Raw genomic sequence first — 24,153 nt, 5'->3', positions numbered from 1 at the left:
AGGCTCAGTTTGTGACCTGTCAAAGGTCATAAAGGTATTTAGTAATAGTGACAAGATTTGAACACAAATCTTCTGACTCCAGCAGTGATTTGTCCATTGTACCAAATTCCTCACTTAGTCCCTTTCAATACAGTGAGTGACATCTTACGAGTTAAATGTTCATCTGTTTCAGGCAAGTCTATTTCTATCTGTGCTTTGCAACTTGGTTAAGAAATAACCTTAATAGGAGCAGTTAGGTGGCGCAGTGGATAGAGCTCCTGCCTTGGAGTCAGGAGGACATGAGTTCAAATCCAACCTCAGACACTTGACACTTACTAGCTGTGTGACCCTAGGCAAGTCACTTAACTCGACTGCCTAGCCAAAAAGCAAAACAAACAAAAGAAAAAACCAAAAACCTTAATAAACCAGAGCCTCGTGGAAAAGTTAATCAAAAGCAAGATTTTTATTTTATTCTTTTATTCAAGTGTTGAGCTAGTCATTCAATAAAAATTCCAATTATACTCACGGAGAATTTGGAGTGTTTTGGAAAAACTGAGCTGAATTTTGCTGCTGTACTATCTCTGAACAAAAAGGTATTAAGCAAGTGAACTTAGAGTGTAATTAAGGCTGCAGTTGGAATCTTTAAATTAACAAACATTTCAAACACCTGAAAATCACCTAGCTAATCATAAAATATTCATTTATTCACGAAAGCAAGTTCCTTATAGACTGCTAAGAGTCAACATCTTGTTACCCCACCATGAGTTATTCTATCTACTTGAAAGTAATAAAACTATTTCTTCAAATATTCAGACTTTCTCCAGTTCAGACTGGATATTCCTCCAATTAGTTCAAAGCACTAAGGTTTTATTTATCTTACTTCCCTAGGTATCCCTAAGTAAAATGAACAGGAATACTACTGTGGATTTAACTTATTTTCCCAACTTAACAGACTGGCATTTCACTAACCTCCTCATCATTATTTGTTTGTTTGAAATTTTACTTGGATGGCATACTTAAATGTTTAGGGCATTTTTTGTACTATGAAATGTACTCAATGTTTGGTTTTCTTGTCAAAAGGACAAGGGATAGGGACTAGCTTTGGGATTTCTTTGATGTAGGGGATTTCCAGATGAGGGAACTCCCCCACCCTACCAATGGGCAAATCTTAGCTGTCTTACCTATGAAGCTGACACTTTTCCAATAGACCTGCTGAACTGTTTCACCACTACTCTACCTCCCCAGTTGGGAATTCATGCTTTAATTTCCACATGTGACCTTGGGCAAGGCACTTAACCTTCTCTTCACCTCAGTGTTCTCAATTGTAACATGAGGATAATAATACCATCTACTTCACAGGGTCGTTGTGAGGGTACATAAAACATGGAGAATTACAAAGGAAATAAATTCTACTTAAATATACAGTAATCAATTTTTTTTAAAAGTTCACAGATCCTACTCAGATTAAGAACCCGTGCATGCATTTGACATGCTGCCCTCTCCAAATGTGGAAAGGTAGTCAATTATGATGGATGCTTGCACTTTGGTGATCCATGCAGACTTCAGTTAATTAACCTAGAAGCCTAGAACCTTACCAATGGGCAAATCTTTGCTGCCCAGAGAATAAAGAAGTCAAGGCCCCAAGTCACAGATCTAGTATGTTACCAGAGGCAGAACCTGAACCCAGGTGTTCCCACTCTCAGGGTCAGCTCTCATCCACTATACCATGCTATCTCTATCTGCAGGGCACTCCTAGGAAACCTACTGAATAAGCTGAAGATTTACATTTAGAACACTTTACTGAGGCTCTAGGTGGAGCTAGACAGCTGGAGTCAGGAAGCCCTGATTTCAAATGGAGTTTAGATACTTACTAGCTCACGACCTTGGGCAAGTCACTTAACCTCCTCTTCACCTCAGTGTTCTCAATTGTAATAGGAGGATAATAATAGCACCTACTTCACAGGGTCGTTGTGAGGGTCAAATGAAATACTAATTATAAAGTGCTTAACAAAGTGCCTGGCACATCGTAGGTCCTCTATAAACACTAGCTATTATTATCATCATCATTATTATTCATTATATCACTGATTCACATACGGAAAAGCTATTTATATTTAACACGTTTGATTGAGGGAGCTAGGTGGTTCTAGAGAACTGGGCCCAGAATCATGAAGACCCAAGTTGAAGTAAAGCCTCAAATACTTCTGAGGTGTGCGACCTTCGGCAAGACACTTAACCTTTGTTTCCCCCAATTATAACATGAGGATAATAATATGACCTCCCTCCCAGAGTCGTTGTGAGGATCAAATGAGATATTATTTGTACATCTCAATGAAATGATTGTAAAGCCCTTAGCACAGTGCCTGGCACATAGCAGGCCCTCTACATATGCTAGCTATCATCATTATTATTATTATTATTAAGAAGGAAAGGATAAGAAGGAAAACTACTAAATAAGCTATTTACATCCAATACATTTGATTGAGGGAGGTAGGTAGCTGTAGAGAAAACTGAGTCTGGAGTCAGGAAGATCTGAATTCAAATCCTGCCTCAGACACTTCCTAGCTGTGTGACCTTGCGCAGGTCACTTAACCTCTGCCTCAGTTTCCCCCACTGTAACATTAGGATAACAGCACCTCCTTCCCAGGATTGTTGTGGGAATCAAATGAGATAATAATTGTAAAGCCCTTAGTATAGTGCCCGGCATATAACAAGCACTATGAAATGCTAGATATTATTATTATTATTATTATTATTATTATTATTATTATTACTACTACTCAGCTGTGTGACATTGGACAAGTCACTTAACCTCAGTTTCCTTGTCTGTAAAACGGGGATAACAATAGCACCTACCTTCCAGAGTTAACATGAGGAACAAATGAAATACTATTTGTACATTCAAATGTAAAGCACTTAGCATAGTGCCTGGCACACAGTAGGCATTATATACATGTTATACACTTACTATAAAATTCAAATAACTATTTTTGAAAATATAAAATAACACGTTACCCATCCTGCTGAATTCCAGGGAATAATTTGTTCTCCATGTTTCCATAGCATAAACTACAAAGCAGAGTGGACAAAACAGAGCCTTGCGGAATTCCCTGGCACTGGACATAGTACCTGCAAAGAGGCAGAAGAGAAGCGAATGAGAATTAGAATCAGTCAAGCTAATTATGTTATTATTAATTATTATTACTGTTAGAAGCTAAAAAAGAGGCTATATTACATATAAACAGGAACTAGGAAGAGGAACATGACTGTAGACCCTCCGGAGAAGTGAGCTGTTGCTGATAAAGCTGCTCACTGGGCTCTGGGCAGACAGCAGCAGTCAGACCACAGAAAGCTTCTGCTCAGGGACTCCTGATTGGTGGAGAGAGACCTAACTTCATCGGCCAAGAGCCTATGGGGACAAGCTTCGCCCTTCAGCACCCCCTAGAGCTGGCAAGGGGTGAAGCGTTTCCTGCTGTGGGAGGGTCTGTTGCCCTATCTCTGCTGCCCCCTCTGGCATGTTATTCTTTATGTGTGGGCTTTAATGTGCAGGATGAGTCAAAGGTCTCAGCGCAGTTTTAAGCTTTAACTGCACTGAGATTTTGGGGATGTCTTGTATTAGTACCCATGATATTATTTGTTTTTGCCTTCTCACTGAAATTCTGTTTGCCTCAGTTTCCTCACCTGTAAAATGGTGATAACAATAGCACCTACCTGGAAGGGTTGTTATGAGGATCGGTTGAGCCAATAATTATAAAATGCTTAGCAATATCTGCTACACGGTGTTTCATAAAAAATGTTTGCTACCACTATTGTTATTATTATTATTATTACTAGCAGTGTGACCCTGGGCAAGTCACTTAACCTCTGTTTACCTCAGTTTCCTCATCTGTATAATGGGGATAATAATAGTGTCTACCTTCTAGGATGATTGTAAGGATCAAATGAGATAATAATTGTAAAGAGCTTAACACAGTGCCTGTCACATAATAAACATTACATAAATGTTAGCTCTTGCTATCCACATGGCCCTGGACAAGTCACTTAATCTCTGTTTGCCAGTCTCCTTATCTGTAAAATGGGGGTAATAATAGCACCTACATCCCAGAGTTGTTACAGGGATCAAATGAGATGCTAATTGTAAAGAGCTTAGCACAGTACCTGGCACACAGTGAGCACTACATAAATGTTTGCTTTTATTATTATTACTAGCTGTGAATTAAAACTCTGAGGTAACACCTCACACCTGTCAGACTGGTGAATATGATAAAAAGGGAAAATGATAAATGTTGGAGGGGATGTGGGAAAATTGTGAACTGATCCAACCATTCTGGAGAGCAATTTGGAACTATGCCCAAAGGGCATACCCTTTGATCCAGCAATACCACTGCTAGGTTTATATCCCAAAGACATCAAAAAAAAGGGCAGGGGAGGAGGGACCCACTTGTACAAAAATATTCATAGCAGCTTTTTTTGTGGCGGCAAAGAATTAGAAATTGAGAGGATGCCCATCAATTAGGGAATGGCTGAACAAGTTGTGGTATATGAATGTAATGGAATACTATTGTGCTGTAAGAAATGATGAGCAGAGGGCAGCTAGGTGGAGCAGTGGATAGAGCACTGACCCTGAAGTCATGAGGACCTGAGTTCAAATCCAGCCTCAGACCAAACACTTGACATTTACTAGCTGTGTGACCCTGGGCAAGTTACTTAACCCCAACTGCCTTTAAAAAAAAAAGAAGAAAGAAAGAAAGAAAGAAAGAAAGAAAGAAATGATGAGCAAGCAGACTTCAGAAAAACCTGCAAAGACTTACATGAACTGATGTAAAGTAAAGTGAACAGAACCAGGAGAACGTTGTACATGGTAAAAGCAATACTGTACAATGAAGAATTGTGAATGACTTAGTTATTCTCAGCAATACAATGATCTAAGACAATCCCCAGTGACTAACAATGCAGCATATTATCTGCCTCTAGAGAAAGAACTGATATTGTCTGAATACAGACTGAAGAACGCTATTTTCACTTTCTTTTTTTATTTGTCTTATACAAAATGACTAATATGGAAATGTTCTATATGATTGCACATGTATAATCTACATCTGATTGCTTACTGTCTCAGGGACAGAGACAGGGAGGGAAGAAGGGAGGGAGAGATAGAATTTGGAACTCAAAAAAATTTTTAAATGTTTAAAAATTGTTTTAACATGTAATTGGGGAAAAAACTAAAATATTATATATTAAAAAAAATTTAAGTGCCCCCACCCAAAATTATTACTACTAGCTGTGTAACCTTGGACAAGTCACTTAGCATAATGCCTGACACACAACAAATGCCTATATGAATGATGGCTATTATTAAGAAAATGGTTATATTTCGGGTCTAAAAGCATCATTACTGGGAGTGGCTAACTGTCTAAGTATCACATACTATGTGGGCACAATTAACTTGTAAGTAGCTAGTTGTACAGCTAGAAAATGTATCAGATGAGGGGCTCAAAAGATAGAGAAGTGAGTAGAAGAAGGGTATTTCCCCTCGACAGGCTTCTCTCTAGGACCCTTAGAGAGTCTGATTGTAACTTAGTGGTGGTGGCCTCTCTCAGGGAACCCAGACTGCCAGTGTGAGGATAGATTGGGGTGAGGGATAGCCAGGCCAGAGAGGAAGGGGGAGGTTCCCCTACCCAGGTGAGAGATGTAAGGTCCCTTTGTGCTGGACGTCAATGACCTTGAGTGTGACCTCTCCTACATTCTGGGGCTGTGAGGATGTTTTGCATAACCATAATGCCAGTCCGACATATTACATCTGGCTCTTCCTGGCCCTTTAGATTCAATCAATTATTATAGTTCTTTTAATTCCACCTTCATGAGATGTTTCCCATTCATTCCCTCCTCTCTGTTCCTACTTTTAACCACCATCCTACTTGACCTTCATTACCACTGCCTAAAGCTACTGCAATTACCTCCTAATCAGTATTGCCATCTCCATCATCCTCCCGTGCCAATCCATCCTTCACTCTGCTAAAGGACAGTATGTCTCACACACAAAGATATGGTCGTGTCACTTCTCTCCTCAAAAATCGTCAGGGAAACCCTACTGTCTTACTGAACAACATTCAATCTCCTCAGCCTGCAATTTAAAGCCCTCCATGATCCGGGGCTATGACGCGTTTCTAGCCATTATCTCCTTTTCCCTTTCGTGTACCACACACCCCAGTAAAACTGGACAATCTTTCCTACTCCCAAGAACTAACTGGGCTCTCACACCTCCACGTCTTTGCTCAAGATGGTCCCTCTGCCTGCAATGCCCTCTTTACTGGTTTAATTCTTAGCTATCCTACGAAAGCTTTTTCAAATAATGCTTCCTCCAAGAAATCTTCCCTGATTCCTCTCTTTAAAAACAAACTTTGGGGCAGCTAGGTGGTATAGCGGATAGAGAACCGGCCCTGAAGTCAAGAGGATCTGAGCTCAAATCCGGCCTCAGACCAAACACTTGACACTTACTAGCTGTGTGATCCAGGGCAAATCATTTAACCCCAACTGCCCAAAAAAAAAATAAAAACAAACTTCCCTCTCAAACCTCACTTAGCAATGTTTCTCAACTTTATCAAGCTCCTATAGGCTACACAGAGGATCACAGAAACTTTTCCCCATATTTTCATTCAAAAAAAATGGTGGGGATAAAGGTATGGGGAAATTAGAGAAGAATGTCGGCCCTTATTGTCTTTCACCCACCCTACTCATCCAGAAAGGCAAACAATCATAGCAAGAGTCATAGTTGCTTTTGACCCTGGACAAGTCACTTAATTTCTCTTAGCCTGATTTCCATCCGTGAGATGAGGGAAAAATATGTATAAAATATAATAGCACTGTCTTCCCTGGTGTTGTGAGGACCAAAGCTCCAAAGCTTGTTTGTAATCTCTTGCCACCAACCTCATTCCACCGGGTGATTCTGTCTATCTCCCCATTAGATTGTAAGCCTGATGAGGGAGGCAGGGATTATATCTTATCTAAACTGGGTTCAGTGGATTTGCCTGTAGTTTCTGCAACATTTCCCTTTGTTCAGCAATCTGAATTCCAGAAAGGATTGACTTGGAGTGAAAAATTCAGCAACTGAGAAATTTATAATGGAGACTTTGCCAATGGGGAAAGTCAATGTGCTCGAGAGAGAGAGAGAGAGAGAGGAGAGAGAGAAAGGGAGAGAAGGAGAGAGAGAAAGAGAGAGAAAGAGAAAGAGTGAGAGAGAAAGAGAGAGAGAGACAGAGAGAGACAGAGACAGCAGGGAAGGTAGCAGGGGAAAGTACAAATGATTTATAGTGACTGAAAACGTTTTTATTTAGAATTTGTTTTCTTTGGTTTTTCTGGTTCATAGCATGAGCACCTTTGGATTGGGGCAAGAAGGAAAAGGCAGCTGCTGCAGACCCAGACCACTGCTCCTGAGTCTACCTGCAGAAAAGTCAAAGAAACAGTCCCCACTTCTCTAACTGAGTGGGAAGACTAAGTGACTAAGCACTTTTTTGTCACTTCTTAAATTTAACCTTTTATCTACTTTAGCAACAGTGACACAGTTGGGCAAAAAAGCATTCCTTAATAGAGTTTAAGCAAAAGAAAAGGACTTTAAGCTTTATTGTTTCAATTATATCAAGATCACTATACAATTGGCTGTGAAGCACACTAATGTTTTTGAAAACTGTGTGAGCTCCTACCAGCAGACGTGGTGGTTATTTCAAAGGAAAAAAGATAGACAGACTTAAAAATATAAAGAAATATGTATATGTGGAGATACATACACACACATACACACATATATGGATATGTATGTATATACAAACAGAGATATATAAAAAGATATAGCTCTATAGAGGTAGATATAGATATACAAATATATATCTATGTGCACACATACATATGGGGGCAGCTAGGTGGCTCAGTGACAGAGTGCTGGGCCTGGAGTCAGAAAGACCTGAGCTCAAATCCAGCCTCAGACTCTTACTAGCTGTGGGACCCTGGACAAGTCATTTAACCTTTGTCTGCTGCAGTTTCCTCACCTGTAAAATGGGTAACACGAGAGGACCTACCTCTTAGGATTGTTGTAAGGATAAAAATGAGGTATTTGTAAAGTGTTTAGCACAGTACCTAACACCAAGTTGAATTAAATAAATAGTTGTTCCCTTCTCTTTCTCTCACTTTACAAAGGAGGCAACTGAGGCTCAGAAAGATGAAGTGATGTGCCAAAGATCACAGAGCTTAGCTAAGTGTCAGAGGCAGGGGCTGAACTTTGGTCTTTCTGACTCCAGGTCTAGTATTCCAGCTACTATGTCTCACTGTCTCTTCAAAAAAAAGAGAGGCAAAGAGGAAGAAAAGGAGAGAAAATAATCATGGGAAACAGTGCAATGCCAACCAATGCCTTAGGCTGACTACCTTTGCCGTCTGCTTCTTGTCCACCACCCAGCTCACTATCTGAATGAAATGTGTCACAATGAAGTTTCTCTGATAAGGGACAGATCTCTCAAAAATGTTTAATTGCATCTTACTTGTTCTTGATCTTCAGGATGCTGTTATGAATCAAATGCAAAAAGAAAGCAAAGAGGTTGATACTGGTCTCATTTAAGGAAGAGCTCTGTAAAAAAAATCCAAACAGAAACAAATCACCATCAGAGACATAGGAGAGTTAGAGAATACAAGGGAAAGTCACATACATGCTATAATGGGAGTTCTTCACTGGGGCCCGCGAATTTTTTCTGAGTATTTTGAGAACTATAACTGTCATTTGGTCCTCACACCATCAGGAAGGACAGCGCTATTACATTTTACACATATTTTTCCCTCATCCCCTAGATGAGGAAAATTAGGCTAAGAGAAATTAAGTGACTTGTCCAGGGTCACAAGGAATAGTAATTGCCTGGGGCATGATTTGAACTCAGGTCCTCTTGACTACGAGTTTAGCACTCTATTCACTTTGCTAAGGGTTCTTAATTCAGGGTCTATAAACTTGTTTTTAAAAATATTTTGCTAACTACACTTCAATGTAATTGCTTTACTTTATAATCCTATGTAATTTATTTTATGCATTTAAAAATATTTATCTGAGAAGGGAGTCCACAGGCTTTGTCAGACTACTAAGTGGTCCGATGACACAAAAAAAACAGAAGCAGTCTTCAAGTTATTGGTTAAAATTCTAAACAAAAAAAATGTAGGAAGAAGCCATGGGAAGGAGCCCTATCTTTTCTTTTGGCTTATAACTGGTGGCAAAAATGAGCAAAAGCCAATGGAAATATAGAAGAAGGTATGGTGTATTTTCTGATATACCATAATGGCCTGGGACAACTGAGGGGCCACAGTAGTGGCCGAGGAGGAGGACGGGGGCTCCAAAGGCCCAAACTACAATCAGGATGGGGCAGATGTGGTCTTCAAGTGTTAACATCTGTATGAACACAGCTCGGGAGGCAGTGGTCAGTACAGTGGCCTGCTAAACTGCTGGCCTTGCTGGAGACTTGGCCTGAAAGGCAAGAACATCCCATTTCTAAGACTGGGATCAGCCTGAAGAAGGCTGTACCGCTGAATGAGAGGAGAATTCAGGACCCACGGGATTCCAACTTGAAATCTGAAAACAAAAGGCAATTTCAAATATCTGGGGATGCTGATGACTTCCACCTTTCATTTGGTGTTGGCATCTTTCCCTCTGGCTTCTTCATGACTTCCTGCAATAGCCCAAAGCTCTTCCAGCAGGGACCTGACATCCAGGCTTGGCTGCCAGGAGGCCTTCCTCTTCTAGCTCCTCTCCAGCTTCATTTTTTGGCTATTTGGGGTCTGAGCTTCCCCCTCTTAGGGCCCATCCCCTACCAGAGGAAGAGTCAGCACTGGCGGACTCCTAAAACTTTTATTCTAGGTCTCTGTTCTCTGATAGCTGAAGTCAGACACAGCTTCCTCTACCCCACCACCCCTCAAAGTGAGAAAGAGAGAGGGAACCAGCCATGTCCTAAGTGGGAAAGTCTTTTCTCCGCAGCGGCTAACCTCATTCTCCTGACTTGAGAGTGAAAAGATGGGCTAAAGGCAACATCTACTTTGTCTTCTTTTTCTCAAGTTCCCATATTTGGGATGAAGGAGGACTCTTTGTTACGCCGTCTTAAGAAACATTTGTTTGCCCCCTTCATGTCCAAATGGGATTTTCCTCACCCTTATCAAATGAGATATTTGGCAAAGGGCTCAGCACAGTGTTGGACACATAATAGGTACTACATAAATGCTTATTTCCTTCCTTAATGTAGTAGTGGTGGTAGTAGGAGGTGACAATGGTGGTAGTAGGTGATAGTGCTAATAGTAGTAGTAGTAAGTGGTGGTGGTAATAGGTGATAGTAGTAGTAGGAGGTGGTGGTAGTAGTTGACAGTAGTAGGAGGTGGTGGTAATAGGTGACAGTAATAGTAGTAGGTGGTGGTAGTAAGTAATAGTAATAGTAGTAGGTGGTGGTGGTAGTAGGTGATAATAATAATAGTCGTAGGTGGTGGTGGTAATAGTAGTAACAGTAGTAGGTGGTGAAAGTAGTAATAGCAGCAGCAGTAGCAGTATTCATCAGTAACCCATGTGCAGATTACAACCTCTTCCTGGCAATTCTCTCCTCCCATTAAGAGATAACAAGCTTCCGGTCTTCTTTCTAGAGCTCTTCTCTTGCACTGGCTCTCCATCTCACCTCTCAGGGTAGGTCCTACCCCTGAATCTGGCCACAGTCCTTGTCTATCTTCCCCCATCCATGCTCTCTCCCTTGTCATTCTCTCTCCCTCCCACATATGGCTTCAACCTCTATTAAACAATGCGCAAACCTCTTTTTCTAATCCAGAATTTTCCTCTGGCCTTGAGATCCACATCTGTAAATGCCTACAGGATGTCTCAATCCGGGGGGTGCAGTGGCACCTCATGTTTAACAAGTTTAAAACCAAGATCATCTTTCCCTCCAGGGATACCCTCTTCCTTCCTACTTCATTACTGATGTCAGAGGTACCATCATTCATCCCAGATGGTTCAAATTCAGGTCTCCTGACTCAAGTCCCATGCTGAAACCATTATGTGATGCTGCACATTTTACCTATCAATGTTTCATTCCACTCTATCATCCTAATTCACCTCTCTTCCCCAAGTCCTGTCTCTCCAACCTCAAAACCATCCTTCAACCAGCATTAAACATAATCTTCCCAATATGTAACCTTGATCCTATCATTTCTTGGTCCAAAGCCTTCCCTAATATTATAAGATAAAACACAAACTCTTATATTGACATTCAAAGCTTCCTATAAATTGCCTTTAGCTTGCCTTTCTAGCTATATGTCACATAACTCTCAATCACAAAGAATGCTCATTCAACATTTAATGAATCCAATTGTCATGTTCTAGGGTCTAGCCTCACTGGCCTAGTAAATAGTTGTTCCCAATCTCATCCTACCCCTCCCCAACATATGTGCACACCTATTACTGACAACCTCCCCACCTCTGCCTGTTGAAATTCTTCTCTAGTCTCTCTGGGCTTAAGGTTCTTCCTCCATAAAATAAGGAGATGGGATTTCAAGACCTCTAAAGTGCTTTCCAATTCTAACTGTCAAGAAGTCTTCCTTGAGTCCTGAGCTGAGCTAGGAGTGATCCCTCCCTTCACACCTTCTCATGTCTCTCTTTATTTAATCACTCCTACACTTAGCGGTTACAACTTTTCGCATACATATCTTTTAAAAAAATTTTTATTTATTTTTTTCTGAACTTAAGAAATAAAACGAGTATTTCCTATGGCATAAGTATCTTGTGACCCTACCAAACTGCAAGCTTCCCAAGGCCAAGACTATGCCTTTTATTCCCTCATTTTCATCATCCTAGACTCCTCATTGTCACACACCTTATGTATCTAACCACTTGCTAATTCTACTCCGCCCATTTTTCTGCACATGGAAACTTTGTCTCCACGCACACAGTCCCTACTCTGATTCTAGCCTTTATCACCTCTCACCTGGACCATGTACAACAGTCTCCTAATTAGTCTGCTGATCCAGGGCTCTCCCTTCCCCAAGTCATTCTCCATAACTACCAATGGGATTCTCCTTAAGCTCAGATCTAATGACGGCACTCCCCTATTCAGTAAATTTCAGGGGCTCTCCACTCTTCTGTTTGGCACATCAAACCCTTCATAGCTTTGCTCCAACCTATTTCTCTCTAGCCTTAATAGTCATTACTCCCTTTTCTTTTCCTTTGGTGAAGCTAGTGGGGTTAAGTGACTTGCCCAGAGTCACGCAGCTACTGCGTGTTATTAGTCTGAGGCCAGATTTGAACTCAGATTCTCCTGACTCCAGGTCCGGTACTCCATTACATTTCTAAAGGCCACCTTCTTTGTAGTTATGAAAAGGGATGAAAAGGAATAAGCACTTATTAAGCTATTACTATATGCCAGGCTCTGTGTTAAGTACTTTATGAATATTATCTCATTTGACCTTCACAACAACCCTGGGAGGTGGGTGCTATTTATATTCTCATTTTACAGTGGAAAAAAACGAAGCAGGCAGAGATTAAGTAACTTTCCCAGGGTCATATAGCTAATAAGTGTATGGAGCCCCATTTGAACTCAAGTCTTCCTGACTCCAGGTTCAGCACTCTATGCACTATGGTGCCACCTAGTGGCCTCATGATTCCTACAGCTGCTAATACGACCCAAAATTACCATGTATTAATTTTTTAAACACATATACATCTACCTGTTGTCTCCCCCAGTACAATGTTAAATACCCTGAGTGCAGAGACTGTTTCATTTTTGTCTTTGCTCCCCCAGTGACCAGTCCACAGAAGGAGCTTAATAAATACTTGTTAGTTGACTAATTCATCTCTGTATCCCCAACACTTAGATGCTTAACAATCATTTGCTGAATTGGATTGATATGCATCACCTGTTCAACCACAATGGCGTTCTGCAGGGAGGTGGTCTCTTGCAAATGCGCCACAAACTGGTTCATATAAGGCAAGGCATCCTTGTAAGTAGAAACCTATGATAAACAAAGGAGAAAACAGTCCTGGAGAAACTTAACACAGGAAGTATTTGGGTTCCATGGTCTAGACTCAAAGTCCATTACATTAAGTGTCAAAAGAATCAAAACTCAGATGATAAAAATCAAAATATTTTCTTTAAATTTGAAGTTTTTCTCAAGCATCACATGCCCTCTGACATAGCACGTCATCTAGAAATTCATTTGTGAACCAATACCCTAGAGCAGGGGTGAGGAACCTTCCACCATGAGGCCTTATGTGGCCCTCTAGGTCCTCAAGTGAGGCCCTTTGACTGAATCCAAACCTCACAGAACACATCCCCTTAATAAAAGGATTTATTCTGTAAAACTTGGACTCAGTCAAAAGACCGCACCCGAGGACCTAAAAGGCCGCACGTGGCCTCGAGGCTGCAGGTTCCCCACCTCTGTCTAGAGTTTTTTCGCCTCTACCTTTTACCAAGGACTAATTTTCTAAATTAAGAACCACATTGTGAAATTTCCAACAATACTGAATATGACTAGATCCACTTAAATTTATTCCCTTTTTATTCTCATTCTCTATTTGCACTAATTAGTGGATATTATGGTATACACCTGGAATCATGAAGACCTGGGCCTGAAGGGACTTAATAGCTATTTTTGTTATTGCTCATTCATGTCCGACTCTTCTTTGTAAAGATACTGCAGCAGTCTGCCATTTCCTTGCCCAGCTCATTTTAAAGATGAGGAAACTGAGGCAAACCAGGTTAAGTGACTTGTCAGGGTCACACAACCAGTAAGTGTCTGAGGCCACATTTGAACTCAGGTCTTCCTGACTCCAGGCCCAGTACTCAATCCACTGAGCCACCTATCTGCCTATACTAGATGTATAAACTTGGGCAAGTCTCTCTAAGCCTTATTCATCTATAAAATGAGGGTCAACTGGTTGGTCTCTGGGGCCCTTCCAATCTTGATTTTCTAAACTTGAAACAAGGGATTAAGACTGTCAAAGCAGAATATACCATAGACAGGCACATAATGAATAAATAGTCTACAACCTCTTGTCTTGTGTAGTAGAGTACCAAGCTATAGGAATAACATTAATAATTATAAGTAAAATAATTATACATAATATAAGCAAAACATAAATAACTGGCATTAACTAGTGTCTTAAAGTTTGCAAAGTACAGTACATATCATTTAAGTCCTGCAATAACCCAAGGAGGTGGGTACTACAGATATTATCCCCATTTTATAGATGAAGACACTGAGGTTCAGAGAAAGTCAGTGACTTTTCCATGGTCACGCAGCTAGTATCAGAAGCAGGACTGGGGGGGCAGCTAGGTGGCGCAGTGGATAGAGCACCAGCCCTGAATTCAGGAGTACCTGAGTTCAAATCCAATCTCAGACCAAACACTTGACACTTACTAGCTGTGTGACCCTGGGCAAGTCATTTAACCCCACTGCCTAGCCAAAAAAAAAAAAAAAAAATAGAACTGGAACCCAGCTCTTCCCAACTCCAAGCCCACGCTGTATCCACTATGCCATACGGCCCCTCTAATCAAGAACGTCTCCACATGTAATATCTGTAAAAGAAAGTTCTGTTTTTGTATCCTCTGAAAGTAGAGAAATCTAAGCAGATACAGGATCAGAATGTCACCATTAAGGACACTAGATGTTTGCCTTACATGTCTTTTAAAGGATTTCTGAATGTTTCCATGGGCATTCTTCTGGACTACAGCATAACGTCTGATACAGTAGACCTTCTTCTCTTCAGGCTTAATAATGCTGGAGATCACTTCGACAAGCTTGTCATGGGGGACAGTATCATAAGCACCCGTCACGTCAGCCTATGTGAGAAGAAAGACTGATTATATCTTCAAAAGTGAAGACTGCTCAACGGGCAAAGACTTGAGTAACTCGGAGATTCTTTTAGGGGCTCTTAACCTGGGACCCATGAATTTGTTTTCTTCTCATAATTTGGTACGTGTATTTCAATAGAACTGGTTTCCTTTGTAATCCTATGTGTTTTATTTTATACATTTGAAAACATTATTCTGCAAAGGGGTCCACAGGTTTCCCCACACTTGTCAAAGAGCTCCAGGACAGCCGCAAAAGGTGAAGAAACCCTGCTTTATAACAGTGGTCCGGAGTGGGGCAGGAAGACTAAAATCGACCTGAAAATTAAGCATGTTCCAGGATTTTACCATAATCAGTTACGGGAGTCAGCGTGGTCTGATTGAAAGGGTTCTGGATTTGAATTCGAGACGTTTGGTTTCAATCTTGTTCCTGAAGTCAATCACAAGCTCTCAGAACCTATTTCCTCATCTGTATAATTTCCTTTAAAGTTTATAAGTGTACTTAACATAATTATTCTTTGGGGGTCACGCAAGCGTGGAGGGAAACATTTTAATATGATCAATAAACAAGTATCTATTAAGCACCTACTCCATGCCAGGCAAATTAAGGCTAGGCACTAGACCTATGATTTCATTGGTATAGGGAACTCCTGGGGAAGGATATGCCCTCTGCCAGTGCACGTCAGCACCCTGTAGCTTACAGTCTCAGAGAACTACCTAGAGCAATGAAAAGTTAAGAGATTTGCTCATGCAGGGCTACACCTGGCCAGCACGTATCACAGAGGTAGATCTGAACCCAGGTCTTCCCGGTTCTCAGGCCAGTTCTCTACTCACTACACAAAAATGCTTCTCAAATGAACATAAGCAAAAATTCGATCTAGGACTAAATTTAGCCAACTCTCAATTTATCTGTCTCTCTTTCAAATTTTATATTTTATTTATATATTATAATATAAATTCATATAATTATACGCTTTATAATATTAATATATAATTTATAAATTTTATATTTTTTTCTATTTTAAGGGGAAAGCCTAACAAGAGTGGCAGATCTCCACTACTGTACTGAAACTGGGGATACCAATACAAAATAAGATAATTTCTGCCCTCAGAGAGTTTACATTCTAATAGAAGGATACAATGCACACAGAGGAGCAGTGACTAGGTGAAGAAGCTTTAGTCTAGGGGCTATCACAGGAATTGTGAGTGGAGGCGTGGTCCAGTTAAGTTGACACGCCCTGTTCAGAATGGTAGCCTCAAGAACTCCCCAAGTAGGAGCAAAAAGGGACCAGGGAGGAGAGGGTAAAGTGCCCTGGCCATGGTATCTTAAAATGCTTCTCACAGTGCCAGCTTATCACCAGGTCTGCCTTCTATCACTAATGCAATTGCTGAAATCCTATTTTCATTGTGAATTCTTCCTAAATTAAAGGGAAGCAATAGTAGAATATTCCTTTATTACTCTTTACAAACAGGAAAATTTCATCAACAATTACTTATTACATTATCAATGTCATCTTTCACTTGTATAAAATGTAGCAGCTGATCTTAATTATGTGCACACAGATGCAAGTATACACAACTTCCCAGAAGCCTTAGTGCACTTCTGAGCTTATAAAAGCCTAAAATTGCAATGAGACACACTGTATACATTCAAATATCTCTAAGTTCATACATATGTGTCACTGTGGTCCATCTTAAGGTGAAAGTTTCCTAAAGTCAGGGTCCATTTAATTCTTCGGATGAGGTAGCTGGAATAGCATTATAGGGGCGCAGTAGATAAGAGTGCAGCCCTTGAATCAGGAGGACCTGAGTTCAAATTTGACCTCAGACATTCCACACTTACTAGCTGTGTCACCCTGGGCAAGTTACTTAACCCCAAATGCCTCATCATGAAAAAAAAAAAAAAGAATAGCATTATAATCTCTATAGGAAGTCTTTCCTGATATTTCCAGGGGCTAGCATCCTATACTTCAAAGATTTACTTGGCATTTATTCTGCATATATTATATGTAAGTGTGTTATCTTCCCCAGTAGAACTGAAGGCAGGGAATATTTCAATTTGATCTTCATATCCCTAGCTCCTAGCATAATGACCCTTAGGAAGACTAACCTTTACAAAGTAAAAATTGGAAACTTTGTCCTTGGATTGCTGCACTCTGAGCACAAACTGCCTCCACTCTTTATAAATGCCATCAATCCCAAACAAGGAAGACCCCAAGACATCAGGGTGTAGGGTCCGCTCGTAATTCAGAACACTGAACAGGTTTTTAAGCTGGCCATTAAAACACCTTATCTAAAGGGAAAAAAATGGAGAATGGGTTAAAAAGATTCAAAATGACCTATTGCAAATGGCGCCATGACCCTCTTCCTTAGCACAGAACCCAAGGGGAGGAAAGGAGGGGAACAAATTCCCGGTTCTATGGATTTACAGGAAAATTCTAACCAACTTTTAAGGTAAAATTTATAGCTATTAATATTAATATTAAATAGCTATTCTACAAAAATTATTCTCAAAAAACTCCTTTCACAAGAGAAATATATGGTTCTAATACCCAAACCAGGAAAAAATAAAGCAAAGAAAGAGAACTATACACCACTATCATTAACGAATATCAATTTTAAAATTTTAAATAAAATCCTGAAAAAATTACTCTCCTTTAAATCAGTCTTTATGACCATGATGGATTTATACCAGGAATACAACGTTCAACGTCAGGAAAACAACCAACATAGTTAACCAAATAAAAAACAAAAGCATCCAAAACTATATCAACAGATTCAGAAAAGCCTTTGACAAAGTACGTTAATTTATGCTATAAACAAAACAACCCTAGAAAGTATAAGCATAGAGAAATCTACCTAAAACCAAAAGTTTAGCATAATAAACATGAAAATAAATAACAGCATTTACATAGAGCTATAAGGTTTACAAAGTGCTTTTACAAATATTACCTTACAGCAGAAGCTTTCCCAAATAAATACAGGAATTTGTAAAGATACTCCTTCTCCCCAATGTTATTTGATATAATTCTAGAAATGCCAACAATATCAGTAAGAAGAGGATGAAATTAAAGGCATAAAGATGGGCAAAGAGGAGACAAAACAATATTTATTAGATGATGACATGATTTACTTAGAAAATCCTGAGGAATCAGAAAAAAACCATCTGAGAAAATAAACACGTTCAGCAAAGTTGTAGACCACAAAATAAACCCACAAAAAATCAACTGCATCTCTATAAAACAACACAATTCAAGAGGCAATAATAGAAAGAGAAGTCTAAGTTAAATAACAACAAAATACCTAGGAATGAATCTACCAAAGAAAACCTACTACTTACTTATATAGACCCAATTACAAAACACTCCAATAAAAAATAAAGAACTTAAATAGATGGAGGAATATTCAGTGCTCACGGCAGGACCATGCCAATATAATAAAAATGACAACAAGGGAGCAACTAGGTGGCGCGGTGGATAGAGCACCAGCCCTGAAGTCAGGAGGACCTGAGTTCAAATCCGACCTCAGACCAAACACTTGACACGTACTAGCTGTGTGACCTTGGGCAAGTCACTTAACCCCAACTGCCTCACTAAAAAAAAAAATATATATATATATATATATATGTATAAAATGACAACATTCTTAAAATTATTTACAGACTTAATTCTATACCAATCAAACTACAAAAGGGGTAACTTACAGAGACAGAGAAGAACTGATAAAACTAGAAAGCAGTTGGGCAGAAATTTAGACCAATAAGTTAAACCATATTCTACAAAAAATCAAAAATGAACGTCACTTAACTATTAAAGATCTTACCATGAAATTTAAAAGATAAACAAGCCACATACCTTTCACATTCATAGAGATGAATTCTTAACCAAATAAAATATAGAACCAATTACAAAAGATAAAATAGATCATTTTGATTACATGAAATTGAAGTTTGTACACAAACAAAAATTAACAAATCTAGGATAAGTAGTTCAGTAAGAAAATTCAGTAATTCAGAAAAGAAATCTTTTTATCAAATATTGCTGACAGGAGTTTGACATTCAAGATATGTACATAAATATTAGAAATATATAAGATTAAAAAGTCATTTCCCAGAGGGAAGCAGTCAAATGATGTGAACAGTTCTCAAAAGAAATGCAAAGTATTAATAAATATATGAAAGAATGCTTCAAATCACTAATAAGAGAAATAATAAGTTAAAACAACTACACCCAGCAAATTGGTAAAAATGACAAAAGACAGGAGTGTTGGAAGGGCCATAGAAGAGCAGGCACATTAATGCAATGCTCATAGAACTATGAATTAGTAAAATCATGGTGGAAAACGATATGTAACTATGGAAACAAAAGAACTAAAATGTCTATATATGTTCACCCAGGGATTCCAGTGATAGGCATATACCCAAAGAAGGTAAAACACAAAAAGACAAGTTCAATACAGACCAAAATATTTATAGCAGCACTTTTCAAAGTAGCAGAGAACTGGAAACAAAGTGAGTGACCTATTCTTGAAAAATTATTAAACAACTATGGCCCATGAATGAAATGGAACATGCCGTGTCTTACAAACAAACACGATGAATGACGAACAGCGTGGAAAGACTTATATGAATCAACTCAAAGTGAAGTTAAGCAGAGCCAGAAAAAACATACACAATGATTGCTGTTGTTATTCTTTAGTCATGTTTCAGACTTGTCCAAATCTTCATGACCCCATTTGGGGTTTTCTTGGCAAAAATACTTTTTGTTCTCCTGCTCATTTTACAGATGAAGAACCAAGGAAAACAGGGCTAAGTGACTCGCCCATACAGGGTCATACAGCTAGTAAGTATCTGAGGCCAGACTTGAAGTCGGGAAAGTGAGTTCTCCTGATTCCAAACTCAACGCTCTATTCACTGAGCCACCTAGCTGCCTCACATGATGATTACAATAATATATAAAAAAAAAACTACCACCATCACAAATAATCATAACCAAATGATGTGAAATTATTAAGAACAAGGCTTAGCCCCAAAGAAGGGCTATGAGAAGGCACCTTCCCCCCTTCTTTGCAGAGGCTGAAGTCCATGGTTATGGAATATTGCATATACCATCATTTTTTTCCTAATGTGTTGATTGGCCTTAATTTTTAAAAGAATTTTTCCTCCCTGTTCTACCAGTTCCTTTAAAAAAATATATTTATTATAAAGAATGGCTTTCTGGGAGGTGAGAGAAATACAGAGGGAAAGCTAAGCAATGTAAAAACAAAGTATATATATTTTTTGAAAAAAAATGTAAAAAGAAAAGAAAAAAATGTGTGCAGGGTCAACCTACGTATATGAATATGAAATGTAATTACCTTCTTATCTTTGGTTCCTTTATTGGATACTTTGGCTCCAATGATGCTGTCTACATTCACAATTGGCCGAAGCCCATTGGGTTTGGGAATGAACCGGAGTCTGGATGCCAGGCAGATAAATCTCGCTTCCAAATTTTGCTTAATCTCCTCTTCTGACAATGCTCTAAGATGCACTTTATCAAAATGTTTTCTAAAAAACAAATAACTATTAAGTTAATAATAGTAATAATAAAAATAGTTAATAATAAAATAATAATAGCATTTACGTAGCACCTATTATGTACTAAGTAATTTACAAATATCTTATTTGATACTCACAACAACCCTGGGAGGTTAGGTGCTATTATTGTCTCCATTTTACAGTTGAAAAAACTGTGGCAAAAAGAGGTTAAATGACTTGCCCAAGGTCACACCACTACTTATACTAACTGAATTGTAATCTCTTCCCTTAGCACTCCATTGGAGTCCACAGAATAATAAATATTATTTATTCATTAATAAATATTTATTCCATTAATGGCCCATCAAATAAATATTAAGTTGCTAGACACTCATATGTATGAAATATATAGAGATAATATTTCAATTAAAAGTAAATCAAATCATCTCTACAATAGCTACCATTTACATAGCATTTTATGGTTTGTAAAGTGCTTCACATGTCATTTCATTTGATCCTCACAATAATCCTGGAAGATAGGGGCTATTAGTATTATTATTATCCCCATTTTACAGATGAGGAAGCTGAAACAGGCTAAGTGACTTGCCCAATGTCACAGAGCTAACAAGTTGCTGAGGCAACATTTGTGCTCGAGTCGTCTTCACTGTGAAGTCCTAAATCCTAAATCTCTCCCTATGCTTAGATTTAATGCAGTAATGCAGTCTGGTACAGAGCTTATCAGCCCAAACTGACGGGCTCTCTCTGCTTCACAGAGAGGCTGGGACTTGGGGCTCAAAAACGTACAGCAACACTAAAGCCAACTAGGATAGCAATGGAATAAATGAATTCAGTGTGGCTGAGAAAACGGGACAGTACTGAACTGCCATTTTTCATATACCAAGAAATGATGTGTATCTGCTATCTATAATGACATGTTCCTCAAGGGCAATTTTTGTCCTCTGTGGGTACGATGAGCCCAAGTACTTAACTATCCACAATTCTGCAGGTATTCCCCCTTATGAACAACTGCATGCTTCTTCAGGTACAAACTGTCTCCTTGCAAGACTACCTGGCCCTTGTGGGCAGTGAACTTGGCCTCGTTAATATCTGGTTTTAAACAACTGTGCTAATAATAACTTTGGAAGACTGATCAACACAATGACCAACCACGATTCCCAGAGGCTCAATGATGAAACACCATACCCATGTCCTGACAGAGAGGTGATAGATAGACTCAGATTATAGATTAAGGCATGTATTTTGGGGACATGGCCAATGGAGCTATTGGTTTTGTTTGACTACGCTATTCCTTTTAAGAGTTTTTGTTCTTTCTTTTTCAGTGGAGGTTGGAAGGTAAAAGGAAGTTTAAATTTTAAAAAAACCACTATGTTATCTATTACTAGCAGAATTCATATAGAAGATGTAGTTATTATTTTAGAACTGCCCTTTGGGCACTAAAACCATGACTACAGGCTTGGAGGAGGCTCCATCTAGCCTTTTCTCAGCATGGGTTGTGGTGGAGAAAATGTAAGGAGCCATAACTGTTGTAATTGGCCAAGGTGCCTGGGTACCATGGTGGAAGGGTTACTGGCTACTTGGGATCCAAACCAGGAGAGAGTTCGTCAAGCACTTTGACAGGCTTGATTGACAAGGAACAAAAATTTCATCTCAAGTCATTTACAGAAGAGTAAGAAATAATAATTTTAATTAGATGATGCAGTACTTCTCCTCCTCCCCCGCCCACACTGCAACAAAGCACATGAACAAAGTATGAGAATCAGACTTCTCAGTTCTCAGCTCCAACAGGAGCAAAGTCCCTGAAGAACACCTGCTTTAATCATTTCCACTTTCCCTTCCAAAAGTAACTCTCCCCCAAGTTAACACAATGAAGGCACACTTTTGGCTGAGACATCCACAATGTGGTTTCTGGTTTTTATTAAATAAATAAATTTAGTAAATAATGTGAGGAAATTACTAATTTCACCAGAAAACAAAAATTCTAGACTTTGTCCAACTGCAAATGTTGATACTTCTTCAAGAGGGAGCTCTCATGGGTCACTGATAGTCTGTGGTCAATACCTGGAGAAACACTGATACTGAGTAGTAAGTGTAAAAAGAGCAGAAAAAGCAGAATCAAAGCACATCCTTTTTAGCCTTCTGTGCAATTACATGCATCTCTTAACTTGGAGTAATACTCAATCAAAGTTGGAAATTCATTTGACTGATTATCTGAATCATGACAATCCGAATGTTCAAGAAAATATTCAACACTCAGTTTGGAAAATTAGCCAACTGCATAGAAGATCCTATCTCCAAGCCTAAGAGATTGTTCTGTCTTCTGCTGTACTGAAATTTTACTGTATCAAGAGCTTCTTGAAATAAGTCAGCCATTGGGTGGAACTTGAATATCTTAACCTTTTAAAGGAGAGTATTACTCTAGTGGCAATATGGGGGACTGATCTACAATAGCAAGGAGACCCTTCAATGCAATTCAACAATAGACATTTATTAACATTCACCTATACGTGCAAACATAAAGAATGTCACAGGCCCTGTCGTATGTTCTATCGGAGAAGAGGGGGAGAGAATGATATAAAGGTATACAGTTAAAGATAATGCTAGATAGAGTATTTGGTCTATCCTCAAACCAGCTCTTTACTCTTTCTGTGAATGAGCGCCTCTCTCTCTCTTCTGCCAATCTGTTGAATTTTGACTTTCTTCTTCAGTCTCTGTCTTTTTGTTAACCAAGCTGTTATAGAACATAACTGGGTTCTTGCTTGCTGTATTACTTCGTACATAGGATTGGTGCCTTGCTCTAACCACAGAAATTCTCAGGTCTACCCCAAAAAAGGTTTATCCACCAGATCCCTGGCACCACTCCTTCTCTGAAGTCTAGAGATGCCTTTTCTTCTAATGGAACATATAAGTAACTATTTTTAAAGTAGGCAGAATAAAACTACTAAGAGTTATGTTCCCTGCACCAGAGAGAGCATTTAATTTCATCACTCTGGGAAAAGTACAGGAGCAGTACTTCACAGATGGCATTAGAATGCTAGAGAAGCAAACTCATTTCCTTCTTGTATCTCCATCACCTCCCTCTACGGCTTAGGCTGTGCTCCAGAGAGAAATACCTGATGCCAACGTTTTGCAGCTTGCTCCAAACACACTTGCGGTAGAAGAAGAGCCTATTTTTCTGGAACATGGTCTCGGTGACATAAAAAAAGGACCTCAGCAACTCAACCACATATGTGTCCATCAACCAGTATACAAATTTGGCCAAGATCTCTTCACGCAAATGGTGTTCTGAGGCTGGGACAAAGTGATCTCCTGAAATGAGTCAAAATGTCAGAAAACGAAATTATGTCCACAGAATCCATGAGCTTCATTACTGAAGAGCAACCTTCTTCCTCATCACCTTACCTCTCCCACCTTCACTAAGTTCATAGGAACAAAACGGAAATTAGAGGGACAGTAGAATCTCCCAGCAGAATATTAGTTCCCCAAGGGCAGGGACTGTTTAATGCCTGTCTTTAATCCCCAGTGCCTAGCATCATTATCATCATCCTGACACAACATTTATATAGCACAAGTGGGTTTACAATAAAACTATCTTAAATATATGATTCCATTTTCATCCTCAAACAACTCTGTGAGGCAAGTGCTACTCTTATTCCCATTTTACAGATAAGGAAACTAAGGTAGAAGAGAAGTTAAGTGACTTCCCCAGAGTCATATATCCAGGTAGGTATCTGAGGGCAGGATTTGAACTTGGGTTCAAATCTGACTCTAGGACCAGCTCTCTATCGATTCACCACC

At 39.3% G+C, this 24,153-nt stretch overlaps 1 protein-coding gene across 3 annotated transcripts in view; it reads right to left on the bottom strand.

The window, feature by feature from the left end:
• Positions 1–24,153, bottom strand: part of TERT (telomerase reverse transcriptase) — a 51,903-nt gene that overhangs the window by 20,555 nt on the left and 7,195 nt on the right. For 2 of the 3 annotated variants that reach the window (XM_027868929.1, XM_027868931.1), the window contains exons 3-9: positions 23,469–23,664; positions 20,178–20,367; positions 16,933–17,115; positions 14,652–14,813; positions 12,889–12,984; positions 8,508–8,593; positions 2,995–3,108 (exon numbers count right to left, since the gene is read on the bottom strand). In XM_027868929.1, coding sequence (XP_027724730.1) covers positions 2,995–3,108; positions 8,508–8,593; positions 12,889–12,984; positions 14,652–14,813; positions 16,933–17,115; positions 20,178–20,367; positions 23,469–23,664 — 1,027 coding nt within the window. The remainder of the gene's footprint in view (positions 1–2,994; positions 3,109–8,507; positions 8,594–12,888; positions 12,985–14,651; positions 14,814–16,932; positions 17,116–20,177; positions 20,368–23,468; positions 23,665–24,153) is intronic. The other variant, XM_027868930.1, reaches the window with a different exon arrangement.

The sequence above is a fragment of the Vombatus ursinus genome, unplaced genomic scaffold (assembly GCF_900497805.2).
Source record: "Vombatus ursinus unplaced genomic scaffold, bare-nosed wombat genome assembly UNPS02014791.1, whole genome shotgun sequence".
Lineage (NCBI taxonomy): Eukaryota > Metazoa > Chordata > Mammalia > Diprotodontia > Vombatidae > Vombatus > Vombatus ursinus.
Note: the sequence above shows the minus strand (reverse complement) of the source record. Positions and strands in the feature narration are given on the sequence as shown.